The 14,918-nt window shown below is 47.7% G+C and overlaps 1 protein-coding gene across 1 annotated transcript in view; it reads left to right on the forward strand.

Moving 5' to 3' along the window:
- Nucleotides 1–14,827: 14,827 nt before the first annotated feature.
- The window catches only part of T265_08244 (hypothetical protein), a gene marked incomplete at both ends in the record, with an annotated part of 4,161 nt that continues 4,070 nt past the window's right edge, over nt 14,828–14,918 (forward strand). The window contains one exon of the mRNA XM_009173991.1: nt 14,828–14,882. Coding sequence (XP_009172255.1) covers nt 14,828–14,882 — 55 coding nt within the window. The remainder of the gene's footprint in view (nt 14,883–14,918) is intronic.

The following is a 14,918-nucleotide window of genomic DNA, read 5'->3' on the forward strand; positions in this document are numbered from 1 at the left end:
TGGCTGCTACACGTGTTCCATGATTGTCCGTGGACTTGGAGTGCTTGGCTGACTCCTTGCTTCCATCGCGCGCGCGAGTCTCCTAATAATTGGGGTTCGGTTTCCCTTTATGTAGGTCCCAGTGCGTATATGTGGGCGCGTCGGCACATGAGTGGTTGCTACGCTGACTAGGCGGTGCAGACAATCGATGTCCGATGAGTCAGCTTAATGCGACGTGTTTGTGCGTATGAGAAAAAAGACAAGCCTCGCGATCCAGTGAGCGACTGTGAGTTGAACAGTCAAGTATATGGGTGACCGGGTCGCTACAACCTATGCAGTGAGGTCGAAAAATTAAAAAAATACCGCTTAGCTGTAACATCCTTTCGGTGTTTAGCTGCCATGCCACACGAAGGAAGCACGAGGGCTGGGATACAGCCAGGTTGCCCAAGCCTAGAGACAGGGCAAGTCGAGAAGCAGAGGTCGGGTTCGAACCACGCACCTTCCGGTCAGTAGATTCGCGCTCTAACCACTTGAGCTATCTCGCCCCAATGAAGGCGATAGCTCTGACGCGAGACCACCACCATCGACTGCGTACTTAGCCATAGTTTTCATGATCACCAACAACTGGTTTGTCTCGTCCTGCGGTCCACATCAGGGTAGGCCGCATTTAGTAACGCCGCTGAGTTGATTAGTAGGGTCTTTCATGCTTCGTTGCCACCTCTGAGTCGTCTCCATCCGACACAAGTCTAAACGAAGAAGGCTCTACGCGATAAACGGTCCCTTGGCTTACAAGGTACATGATCTGGTAAGCGTTACCTGTGGAGCGTAACCAGTTGATCCACTTTCTGGCGTACTTCAGCATTACTTATCTAGTGTTCCCACCGGACCCGCGCGATCGTTCGGAAGCACATATGATCAAACACAGAGAGCCTTTGAAGGTGCAGCGACCATGAATCAGATCCACAAAGTGGGACAAATCGGACCACAGCATTGCATATTCTGCTGTTAATAGTCAAGCTTAGGTCACGTCGGCTCGTCGGAAGTTAACAATCGCTGCCCTGGTCTTCCCGATTCGGGAAGTGATTTCATCTTCCGCCAGACCACCAGGACTTATGCAAATGCCTAGGTAAACGAGCTTGTCTACTACATCGACCAGTTCACCTACAACTATGGGGTTTGGGTTTGATTCCACTGAAACTTGCAGTAATAGCTTACACTTTGCAGGCCCGAAGCGCATCCCGAACTTGGATTATTTAAAATAATTTGCATTTCTAAAGCGTCTACTCCAAGAAGAGCGATACCGTCGGCGTCCGTGAGCGAATGGCTCGGTAGTATATCGATCCTCGAGATCCAAGTATATCGATTACGAAGTTAAAAACAAAGGGTGACAGGAGACATCCTTGCTTGATACTACTGGATGTGGTAGAGAGTTTGCTTTAGACACGCATGCGTCCACGACAGGCGGCGCATAAAGCCCTTATAAGAGACAATAATTTAGAGGGGACACCCTTCATCGACAGACACTGCCACAGTTTGGGCCTAGTCAAACGCTAATTTGAGCCCAGATGACGCCGACATAACTCCAAACCTATGTATTTGATAACAACAAACAAGCTAATAATCATGCTCTTTGGAAAGCGATTTTCCGTCATTTGACCATTATACGTCCAGGTAACAAACTTGCAATTTAATACGGCGTTGACACGAATATGGTGGTAAAATTGTGATAATTCTATCCTAGGTTACGGCGTGACGAGTACCCCATCGAAATTGTTCAGCTGTAGCACCCTTTCGGTGCCTAGCTGCCATGCCACCCAGAGGAAACACGAGGGCTGGGATACTGCCAGGTTGCCCAAGCCTGGGCAGGGGAAGTCGAGATTCAGAGACCGGGTTCGAACCACGGACCTTCCGGTCAGTAAATTCGCGTTCTAACCACTTGGGTCATCGTCCATTTGTTTCTCAGACGCATTTTCATGTTTACACAGGTCTATGGCACTCACAGCACCCATGTTCTGATGTTCCTCAGCCCACGCACACACTTACACTACTGCCTGGCTATCTAGTGTCCCTCAACAGTGTAATTGGTCCTTTGTTGCCTATGAAGTCCCTTATAGTTGATGCGCTTGTACGCAATAAATGACCCTTGATTGTCATTTTAGCTTCAACACATCGAACACGTAAGCTGTTCTACTCCGGGGCCGAGTCGGGACAACCAACTGGCGATTCACAGACTGTCATATCTGATTTCCTGTCCGTGACCTCAGATAGGTGGATCGTCGGCAAGAAATTGGGTGTAACAGTCCGCGGATTGTTAGTGGTACCGAATCGTTCTGATGTGGTCGTCTTGGGGTAGAGGTCGCTAGAGCATGGACTGACCTCATTAGCCCACCGTATCAGATCTGGGGTGTGCTCGCGTTCGCTTGCACGTCCAGATGCAAACAGCGCAGCAACAGCGTTTCGCGATTGCTGGGTGGTCATTACACGGTTCGTACACTAATTTGGCAGTACTAAGGACTGAGCAGAAGTTCATGTTCACCTCATGACACGTGAAATCCTGGTGTTGCTCATCACGTCGTGGTGAGCCCATATGTCATTTCGTAAGAGATCCGGTTAGCCGAACAGAATCCGCCAGGCCATGATGGGGCCACTACCAGAGCCTCGCTAGTCCGTGTGCGACAGAAGGCACATCATGTTTAACACAATCTCACCACAAGGAGGAGGGGATGAAGATAGACCCAAGAAAACCTCAAAAATTTTGCCTCGTCGGTCAGACTTGGGTCAGAAGGCACAAGTAGGTCCCCGGTGCAAAAACCAATCTTCCCCACTATGTGATACGTCAGACCCTTGAGTCGAAGGCTCAAGGTGGGGCATCTCGAACAAACCGCCTTCCCAGGCTTGGGTAACCAGGAAGTAACATCACCCCACGCAGCGCAGGAGTAACGGCTGGTCAACTCTAATTACTAGACGTGCCGATACAAACGCCTAGCTGTAGCGTCCACTCCTGGCTATCTACCCAAAAAAAATGCGCCATTAAAATCAAGGAATCTGCTCGACTTAGCAGTGTTCAATGCCCGAACTCTTTATCACATAGGTCAGCAGACATCCCTTGCTCATGCTAGTCCCTCTTTGAGCATTGAAGTATGTAATATCCCCGAATCATGCACACACGACCCCACAGCAATGCATCTGAACATGGTTCAGGGCGGTTAAGTCTAATCAGTTTTCACCCTTCAGATGGCTCAGAATCTGCGGTCTGAATGGTAGGGGTATTGCGTGGAGCACGAGACACTGCCTAGATGAGTTCTCAAGTACAGCCCAATGTGCACAGGCTGAACGGGTCTGTCAGGGTTGGTAACCAAGGACCAGAAAAAATTGTTCACCTCTGTATGCGATCCAACAAACTGCAATTCGCCTTTTATAGGAAGCTTTCCGGACTTCTGTGGGTATCCGTATTCTGGCCAGCGATCTTGTTGCTGATAGGAAGAGTCGATACAAACGACAGGCGTCTCGGTGAAAATATGATTTAGGTGCTCCCAGAATCCATTGCGACAATCGCTTCATACAACTGTGCGCTGATCGGCATCAACTTATCGCAAGCATACTTTCAGCACAAACACGAGAATCCTGTTAATTCTCGCCCTACCAATTGTGGCCAGTCGAGATTGATCACATGCCAAGTATCGATAGATGACGAATTTGTGTAGGAGGCTGTTGCTCCTTTTGGAACATACATACGGAGTAAGGTCATGATCTGACTTGTGTTGTTGTTGCAGCTTGGCTAAGAAAACCATTCACCGCTATGAGATTCACTGCCTGCAAGATTCGATTGTCAAAGGAATCCGTCATCATCGTCTTCAACTGTAACAGTAGACTTCTCACTGGGAGGAGCAGTGAATGCAATAGCTTAGAAGCACGCAAGCAATGGAGCGTGCGACTGGGTCAGGCCTGTCAATGCCTCTCTTGTGACCACCGACTGCAGCAGAAGCAGCTTTGAAAACCGCATACTTGCTGTGCGGCAGTCATAACTACCAGTTTCGTTCGCCGACGGTCCGGGGAGATAAGAGTAGATAGCTACCCACTGGAAGAAGTAGTGACGTGGATGATGAGTCACACATGGATGCCATTGGTGGGATTAGGAGAGATATGCATTGAAACAGACTGGATGTATGCGCCCCATTGAGGGCGCGACTGGGCCATGGTTAAAAATATTTTCAACCACTAATTTGTGCCGTCTTGGGGTCGTCATTTAGGCAAACTGAAATGGCCAGCGAAATTGAGATGCCTGGTAATGGCCTTCATTCTTTATTGCTAAGTCACTGCTTCCAGGAAGTGGAAAGCGGTGTCACTCTCAGGTAAGTTACGACTTTCCTGGACGTCAACTTAGTGGGACTTTCCGCGACTTCAGTTAAGAGGTCAGTCCAGAGAAAGTTCACATAAACGGGACAATACACAAAATTCCTTAGTTCTGTGCCACTGAGGAGGAAGTGAATGCTGATTTGGTCTAGAACAAACCGAGCAAGGCGTATTTGCTCTGCTGATACACTGGACGCTAACTGCTAACGTGCTTCAAGCCAGTGGTTTTTCAGAAAGTTTTATGACCAAGAATAAGCCCCATCGCGGTATAACTGCTAACGTGCTTCAAGCCGTGGTTTTTCAGAAAGGTCTATGACCAAGAATAAGCCCCATCGCGGTATCCAACCGCCGATCACGACCGTTGTAAAGAAGCCAATTTACCTGGTACTACCGTAGGAAGGCGACCTGTTGGCGGACATAGTTGATCACCTCCTGTTTCAACCACTACAACGCATGTTTCCGGCCGGAAATCTGCGGCTGGTTTACAACCAGCCCCTTGCTCGACTTAAGACTCAAAGACGGGATGCCAATCCTTACCCAGAACATGGTTGTGTATTCTCCCTCTCTCCTGATTTTGTTCAGCGAATTATGTTCGGCGCACGACACAGCAACTTTTTAGGGGAATACGTGAGCGTCTCCGTTATCGGTTCGGCCAAAAGCCCAATCGCTCCCCACTTAATTGACATCGGGCACGTAGTCAAACCGAATGAGTCGTTTCATGTCATTTACGGTGCACCAAATAAACTGCCAATATCGTCTAAACGGCGTTGCTTGACTACAGCCGAGGCAGTCGCTATGTGTCTGTGCAACGCGGCTCTGTGCTGTCGAAACGTTTTGTACGAATGCTGAGTCTGCCTTAGTCATGTGACACGAAACAACCGACCAAGTCACTCACAGGGCCATCTAGATTGTCTCAGAGCATCCAATAAGATGCGACATGGTTGTACAGATAACCAATCGTTACTGTCCTCATGTTTTTGACTTCCCTAACCAATCTTTGCTGCTTATTTCAATTTTTACTCCTATTTTCACCATTCGATACGTACTGACCTGGTGCCCAGAAACATTAACGTTCATCACTGTGTTATTGTCCAAACGAGAACCGGCTCAAAGTTTTAAACGACCTGGATTCGAAACATGACCGTGTGCGTCTAAAAAGAAAGCCGAGGCAAAATTCAGGGTGGGTTACACAACGATCCACGTCCCTGATTGATGCGACGAAGGCGATCCCAACAGGACGACGATACGTTTCAGTGAAATCTGGATCGACACCTGGTCTGAAGCCCCTGGAGTGACCGGAGAAAGTGGCGGCTGAGGAAAGCCAAAGAAATGGAGACGATGGTGGTTAAAAATAGCCAAATTCTTTTTCAACTTATCCGCAACACTGGGCCAAAAATGGTGCCTATCTGTAAAGCCATTACAAGAAAAGACGGCTCAAGTCTATTCTATACCCTGATGCCTGTTCTGGTGGGTGGAACACGTTGAAGGATAATCTTGCCAGTATGAGGTTTATGTTAGGTCCCTTTCCCATGCGCCTTTATTCTTCTCTTAAAAATAAGGCCTTCAAATAAATTATGCCTATGCGACAGCGAAGCATCAGTTCTGAATTCTCGCTAGCCCATTGATGTTACGGTTGACAGCTTTCAGTCGACCAGTATCGAGGCTTGGGTCAAAGACTGATTGGGAATTCTAAGTGGAGTAGAAAGTAGGTCCACACTCGCTCTCAGCATTTCATCGGATATTCCCCCCGTCAAAGGAGCTTTGTTGCCCTCAGGCTTTATTATCTGTTCACATCATCATCATCATCATCGACAGTATGACATCACTATTCAGCACTGATGCTTCACTGCCGTAGAAGTCATGGTTGCACGAGGGCTAGGATACTGTCAGGGTGCCCACACTTAGACAGGAGGACGATTAGGATCCTCAACTAAAGCATTTGGCTCAAAAGCCTAACCGTAAGGCAGCGGTGTCTGGCGGGAAATGCAAATGCATAACCATTTCTACTAAACAAGTAGCCACACATGTTCCAACCCCCAAACTGGAGGGCCAGGAGACTGTGTTCGTCAGACCTCCAACCATTGACCAACCTGGTATGACAGACTCTGTGAATGTCGTCGGGACACTCCCAAGTATAGCTCGATTGATCACTGAGGTGCGCAAACCGTCACACCCCCGTAGGGTCCAGTCTCTTCGTGACAGATCCGTTCACAAACCCCTCATTGTGGTCGGGGGTGCACTTGTTCCTCCCTCCCCAAGCACTTGGCTGGAGACACTGCAAGAAATGGCGGCTAAGCAATGTCAATGGCGTTCGTGTTGTCACTTTCTTTACAGACCATCATCATCATCATCGACAGCACATCAGATTGTGTGACTGAACGCTTGGATGCCGTTCACAATGCTTGCGGTGGACCTGCACCAGATCCTTTCTATTACCCACTGTTTTATATTCTTTTTCACTCTAAGGCAATGAAGCATCAGCGTCAACAATAATGTCGCTGTTTCTGATGGTGATGAGAAATCTGTCGTGGCGGTTTCCTCATGTCCTGGACCCGAACTGTAGCAGAAGGGAATTAACCTTGGTATTATTGATCAAAAACAGGGTATGCAAATTCATCTACGTTACAGACTGTTATTCGGAAGACTGATTTACGGTTAACACGGTTATAAGAAGCCTCGGAATGATTGTGGTAAGCTAGCACTAAGTCCCTTCCCGTCCACCTTTACTCTTTTCCTTACAATAAGGCTTTCAAATAAATCATGGTTGTACGGCAGTGAAGCATCAGTGTTGAACATTGATGTCATGCTGTCGATGATGATGATGATGATGATACACAGTACATAAGCTATCCAACTCAGCTTCTGATTCTGGACACATTCTTCGATGTAGGTCTCAGTTGCACAATCAAACACACTTCCCAATGGTTTCCTTACGGAATCACCGACACCAACTCACACGAGCCATGGTTCTGAAACAACAGTTTTCGAGCAGATGAAGACATCTTAGTTCCGCTGCTCGAACCAGCCAAGTCTCACGTCCATACAAAACGGCCCGTACTGAGACCTGATAAACACGTCCATTCAAAATCAGGGGCATACCGCTTTGACTCCACAGGTGTCTCAGATTAGCAAACAGATCCCAGCTTTGCAATTTCGAGCACTGACCTCAATGTCACATTACAACCAGAACTAAAAATCCCAAGGAACATAAACGCTCCACATCTCCAAGTGCAATTCACTGGATTATGAGTTGCGTGACTCAACATCCAGAAGTACGACGTTACAACGTGTGGGTGCAAAGCGTACGTCCAAGGATGAGATGACTCTAGACAGTTAATTCAAATGCACCTGCATCTTCTCCCCAATGAATACGAGAGCGATTTCGTCTACATACTCCAGACTGACAAGGTTTTCGCCAGCAACTATATGAACACCAGCATTTCGAAAACCTTCCAGCGTTCGCCTCATTATCTAGTCGATCATGGAATTGAATAGAAATGGAGTGGACATTCCTGACGGAGATTGCTTTGTATACTGAAGCATTTGGAGAGGTCTGTGTACATTCCCACACGCCCCGATGTCTGACAGGCATCACAAGGTGATGAAGAAGTGACGCAAAGAGCCTCGTTACGACTGAAGTCAAGCTGATCTCCGTGTGATTACCGCACTCACTACAAATGGGTTACCACCTCAGTTGTCAGGGCATCTCCTTTTTCAAAGTGCAGGCGAACAGACCAGACAGACGATGGCTGAGGATTTCATTCCCATCTTTCAACAACGCGGGTGGGAGGTCATCCGGCTTGAGGTTCTCCACCATCGGAGACAGCAACATCAGTGCTGACGCCGATGCTTCACTGCAATACAGCCATAAAGTTCAGCACACATCAGTGTCAAGCGAGCTCAGTTTGAGAGAAAGAGCAATTTGTTGTCCTGCATGCTAGAGTGCGAACATGAAAAGCAGCCAGAAAGATTGAGGATCGACGCTTGAAAACTGATTTCGAGTTGCCTGGGGATGTCAGCGCCGGATGACGCGCAAATGTTGCTACCAAAACAGGTGAAAGACGAACGGAATCACTAGTCCTAACTAATGGGCCAATAAGATTGGATTTAATGGCGAGGAGAGAGGAGAAAGTATGTGAAAGCGAGAGAAAGGAGTCAGCACTAGCCTACTTTCGCTTACCCGTCCCACTGTATACAGCAAGTAAGACGACCCAATGAGTGGCAGGACGTGACATTATTTGTAAGCGTGCACTTCATGGCTGTACGTGGGCTGGAATACTGACAGAATGTCCAGATCTAGACGTGAGGACAGTTAGGGTCCTCAACTGAAGCCTTTGGCTTAAAAGACTAATCGCACAGCAGCGGTGTTCGGTGAGAAATTGCAAGTGCACTCAACTTTCACAAAAAAAAACAAGTACCCACACTTGTTCCAACCCCCAAACTGGAGGCCCGGGAGACTGTTGGTCAAACCTCTAACCATTGACCTACCTGGTAAGACTGCAGGTGTTGCATGGACACCCTAGGTGTAGTTCAATGAGTCGCGGAAACACGAACCGTCACACCACAGTGAGGTCGAGTCTCTTCATGACGGTCTCGACACTGTCTGTTGTACTTTCTGGGAAGACTCTTTGATCCAACAGCCGACGCTGACGTCCTAGCCTACGGAGGTTCATCAAGTCCGTTTCAAATTGACCAGCCCCGACTACTCTCACGAGATTGTTTTAATGACTTCCACAATCCTCCATTCCATATCCTAGGTCACTATGTGCGCTAAAGACCGGTCCAGTGATTCGCAATCATTGCGAGAGTCTACGATACTTCAGAGACGCCCTCGCCCCCACATCCAAGGAAGAAACTGTTCACCTCTATTCCAAGGGACAGGTTCCTATACTTCTCTGGAAGCGATGGGCGTTTCCTCGAAAACTGCCGCCTCCCTGGGTGGGCAGCGGTCAGTGACACTGGCAGAAGTGACCCAATCGCACATTCAGTGGCATTCGCGCATCAAAGCTATCGCCTCCAAGACTCGACTGCATATCCCTTGACCGAAAATGCAGCAGCTGGAACGAAGTTTATAGCTGATAACGTGATCTGATTTGATTGAGTATAATCGACCCTTTCTAGCTCCAGCCGGTAACTTGGTGAAAGGCATGGTAACATCAGCTCATCAGTTTTTGTAGACGAATCTCTCAGGGTTCGTGAATCATTGGACCGTGAGTCGGCTGTGAGGCCCTTTTTCAGATGCAAAGAACTTCGTAGTCATGTATCCTTGCAGATACTCATTCTCCTCCCCTGCGATAATGGGACACAGATGTACACACACTATCAACCGACAGCTGAGCGGTTGGTGGGCCGATACGCTTGTTCTGGCACGTACCGTAAACACAGCTCTGACAACAAATCCACCATCGCACCTGCCCACCCGACATGTAAAACCTAGCGGTTCGAATTACATTTCTTGACCCCAGGTGTTCGTGGTCGGAACAGCAGTGAAGTCCCCAGGAGCTATAATCGTATTGCAGCACGCGAGAGGACCTGGTTCTATTCCGAAGATTAGTTGCGCTGGGTGGACACCGGATCCCACGGACATCCGACCCGAAAACACAATACACTTGTTACTACACAGTATTGGGCGATACTGTGACTGTCATTATTAGGTCCTGGACATTACCTGGGAGATTCGAAAAAGACTAGAATCGGTAACATCATTGCTACCATGAACGCTGTCTCCAACCAAGTCATTATTTGCATTCCTCGAGTCTCTGCAGATGGCTTCAGTAAAATGCCCTAGAAGGCCTCAACGGAATGAAACCAGTAAAAGAGCGGGACTCCTGTTCTCCTTCTTCACAGTCCGGTAGCCACTAACAATTCCTGAGAAGAGGAGTAGCGATCTCCACATCCAACTAACATCCCGTTGGGGGCCACCAGTAAAGGCTTGCAAGTTAAAAACACAACTAACATCCCGTTGGGGCCCGAACCGAGTAGATACAGCCACCAGTAAAGGCTTGCAAGTTAAAAACACAACCCTGCACATCTAGCTACGCGGCGACAGGTCCCCTATGCGAATTGTCTATCGGATGATACTCCATATTGTCTACAGGCATCTTAGTTTGCCTAATGTTCCTACCCCACCATACTGTGGAAAGTAACGTTTTCGTGCCATCCCATTGCCGAGAAATACCTTGTTGCAGCCGCGAGATGATGATAGGGGTTTTCAGACCATTCGACCACAGCATGGACATTACCACTGCTTTAGGTTAGCGGTTTCAAATGTGATGCAGTTATGGGGTCCGCGACCAGTTCCTAAGCAGAATGGACAGGTAGCACTCTCAAGGGCCGAGTCAGGACCGATGATTATTTTTCCAGCCTTCTGTACGAAACTCCAGTACCCAAAATTCGACAATCTATGAAAGAAATCCCCTGAGTTAGAACGACTACCGGTTTTCACAGAAGAGGGTGGAACAAATCGAATGGCTTCCATTTGGTAACTGACCCAAATCCCCTGTCTCGGCCGTCCGAACTTACAGTTTGATGGAAAGTGTTTTGTCGGAAGTGTTTATTGTGAGTAAATGTAAAACAAGACAAGAGTGACAGTGTAGCGCATGCGTTTATTTGGTGCTCGTGTATTTTGTGACAGCTTTCGTACCTTCAGATACTGCATGCTTCGCCAGTTCACCAGGGAGAAGCAACCGGACAGCTGTTTGTACTTCTCGACTTGTGATTGTGGACTTCTTATTGTACTGAGCAAGTCTGCTGGCTTCGGCCGCTATTCTCTCGAAGATATCGTTCACGAACGAGTTCATGATAGACATCGCCTTGGAAGAAATTCCCGTATCCGGATGTACTTGGCGGAGCACCTTGTAAATGTAGATAGCATAGCTTTCCTTCCTCCTCCGCTTTTTCTTTTTCTCAGTCTTCGGCACCTTGACCTTCGCGGACTTCTTCGCAGCCTTACCAGAAACAACTTTTGGGGCCATCAGATTTTTGAAAACCCGCGACCACTTAATGGCCGCACACGTGGTCTTTTAAAACAAGTGGCAGGTTTTTGTGCGAGTAGTTAGCTGAAAGGTCATAAACTTCGGTGGGTAGTTGCTGCTTCTGCACGCGGGTTTAAGGTAGTCGGTCGCATGCTTCATTACTTGAGATAGGTTCAGTATCACTTATTCCCAGATTGATACAGAGTTTGGGAATTCGCCCAAGCGTCCCATGTGGGTCTTTTGCCTTTAGTTCAGTGGCTTCGTTTAGCTTGGAGGCTTAAAGGGAAAAGTGTGTGGCGCGGCGAGTCAGGTTCTCAGAAGTAGATAGTAAACTGGCCAGTGCAAGGTCTCACTTGGACAGACATCTGAAAATGACTTCAAATAGCTCCTAAGTGTTGTGTGATGAACGGCTGAAGTTAAGTTCACTACACGAAAGCAGACAAATTTCGCATCCAAAGCCTGGAACGCCGCTTGCTGTGTGTTCGCGCTTATCCTCGTATGCGTGTGGAAGGGAAACTTTTGCCTTAAAATATTGCATTTCACCATATGTATGCTCGGATCTAAAAGCAGGATAATGTGCAACAGTTTTGCCGGAAGTTGCTTGAATTCAGCTTTATTCGCATTTTTGGTGTCCAATGAATTTTGAAGCTACACTGATATGAATGAGAAGGGCGTCACCTCGGAGATGTTTACTGAAAGATGGACGGCTGCACGCTCGTCATTGTTCGGTTCTTTGGTAGGCTTTAAACCGACGATTATCCGGAATGGAGTTCGACAATGTCATGCTGAAATCCGGAAAGCTGCCGTTAGAAGTTCGGCAGCTTTTACTCAGTGAGTTCAGCAACATCTTTACCACTCAGGATTTTTACATCTACCGCCGGTGGTGTCGACTGGCTCCGCCCAGCAAATTACTGCCAGTTTCGTTTCACCGACTGGCTCCGCCAAGCAAATTACTGCCAGTTTCGTTTCGTCTTGGAAGATGATTTGTCTTCGGTCCCGGTTAAACATTGAAGGATGAATTTGTGGTAGCCATTTTAAAGCGATAAATTATGACACGTAGATTCAAGCTGCACATCTTCGAGCTCGTAGGCTGAATGGTTACTGAGCGTCCAGTGAGGTGTACCTTCGAAGAAAGCGAACATTTCGCTCATATGCGTTGGCTAACTAACTTGCCCAAGGAGACGATAGGCAAATGCCGCCAAATTAACGTTTGTTTGCCATGAGGAAGACGGTGGCCCAGATACCAGCAGAGCGGTTCGTATTCGGCCTTTGTGCCAGGCTGCGCCATTCATTTATTTTTCGTCGCCATCACAAAACACATGCGCAACCGTGCATTTTGCTTACAGACACCCTCTCCGAACGGCCGATGCATGGCAGAGCGCATGTGGGGAATGCCGCACAGTAGGGTTTATTTTCATCCACTTCCTAACTAAAGTTCCGCCGCTGCTTGAAGAAACCTTACCGCATGCAGCCAAGAATTGTCTTTTACCCCACGGTTACAGGCTGTATACCACTTGCAAGCTGGCTCACTGCGCACTATTCGGGGTGATTAATTTTTGCAGTGACCAACAAACTTCTGAAGAATACCAGTGGTCGCTTGAAAAAACGGTTGTACAATCGGCATACATGTGTCTCCACTCACTAAGCGAATCATACGGGAATTCGAGAAGCAAACGTTGTATTGTTGCGATCCCTTCACCCACATACTTCACTCTCCAGCTCGCAGTCGCTCACCAGATTGCGAGACTCGTCTTTTTTCTACATTCATAAACCATGTTACACAAAGGTGACTCATCTGACATTGACTGTCCTTACTGTTTAGCGAGCCTAGCCATAACTCATGTGCTGACACTCACGTAGACGCAAACGTACTTGCGTGTAGGAAGACCAAACACATTAAAACACAGACTCGCGCGCGCAGGGGGCAGGAAGTCAAGCACTCTCCACAAGTCCACGAACAATTACGGAACAGGTTCAGCACCTGTACTGCGGATTTCACAAAATGACTTTCATAAACGACAAGTTCCCATTTTGACTTGCTCCAAATTCCACATTGTATTTAATTTTTACGTGCCGCAGCTCACCACTTTCAGCCACAGTAAAGACTATTGTTTGTGCATACATTACGGCCATCGTGACCTGCGCTCTAATGGTATTACGGCAACCAAATGAATATCCTGGTGAGTTGGGCTATATTCTTAACTGTGTCAGCCAAATGACACATATGCGTCTTCTCTTGTTCTGGGGAAGCTAGTGCCAAGACTCCAGGGACCGCAATAACATAGTGTTGGAACTGCGAAGGTTGGATCATTCTACATTTACTGACTTAATATTCCTAGTTCAACCTCCAAATGTTTCAGGTTGGTTGGTATCCGTGCAGGCAAATGAACATCCCGCTTGATTTAGGCAGTGTACTTCCATTGCACGGACTTGTTCTCAGTTTTCAGGGGTCACTTCGTTGCAGGCAGTGAGACAGCTTATTTCTGTTTTCTTAGTTCCTTTTAAGCAGCCAAAAGTAGCCTCTGGACTACACCAGACCAAGGAACGTAATATTTTATACCGGATTTCAAGCCGTTACCATTACATTCAGACGGTTTGCGGAAACAAAGAAAACGGGATACATCCTACTACCACGGAATGCAACGTCCCTGACGGATGAACTGCAATCGATGAATGAGGATAGTAGTTTCTTACCCAGATGGCTTTGTGGTTTGCCCCGCCGGCCGCTGGTGCTCAAGGGACCGCTATTACTACCCCAGCGGCATTTGCGATATTCACCGTTCCATCCTGGGCAGTGAGGATCTCCAGGTTTTTCTCCAAAGTAGGCACGCATATGACTCGATGTTATAATTGCCCAGGCCTCGGTCCTTAGAAGTTCACCGGTGTGGCAGGAAGACGGTCAATTGCTATGCTGGTAATTTGAACTGAAACACGGAAGCCCAGCTCAATATGTCCCGAACACCAGTGCGCCTTCACATTATTTGCCCAAGGGTGGTACAAAGTGAAGTTCATGAAGTTACGGTTTAACATCACTGCAAGTACTCTACCTGCACGTGAGCCAGGTTCTTTAATCTATCCGGTATTAGTAACGTTAGTTGCATTTAACTAACTGACTAGGCGTCTCAGGCCCCCAGTAGCGTGATGGTCGATGGCGTGAGCTACGTCCATTCGGCTGTATAAAGCGAGTACTTTCGCTGTACTTTCGAAATCGGTTTCGTTTTTCCCTAGTAGCGTGACGATGGCGTGAGCTACGTCCATTCGGCTGTATAAAGCGAGTACTTTCGCTGTAATTTCGAAATCAGTTTCGTTTTTCCCTCCCTCAAATTCGTGAAAATTTTTTTTCGTTGTTCAGTCTATTCGCAGAGTACACACGAGTTGAATTTTATTACCCTAACAAAACGTTTGAGTGATAACCCTTTATATTTTGCGCGCACGTATTTTAAATCCAGTCCGAAACATGACGTCAATTCATACCGATTGCCCTCCGCAGCCATTGGTAGACCACAATAGATGTGGGCGGAATGGCTGCCCGTCGAACGTCAAACGCGGTATGCAATGCCACGCCTGCAAGGCCTGGTGGCATTTCAAATGCACGGGTTTACAGGACGACCA

The sequence above is a fragment of the Opisthorchis viverrini genome (genome assembly GCF_000715545.1).
Source record: "Opisthorchis viverrini unplaced genomic scaffold opera_v5_205, whole genome shotgun sequence".
NCBI lineage: Eukaryota > Metazoa > Platyhelminthes > Trematoda > Opisthorchiida > Opisthorchiidae > Opisthorchis > Opisthorchis viverrini.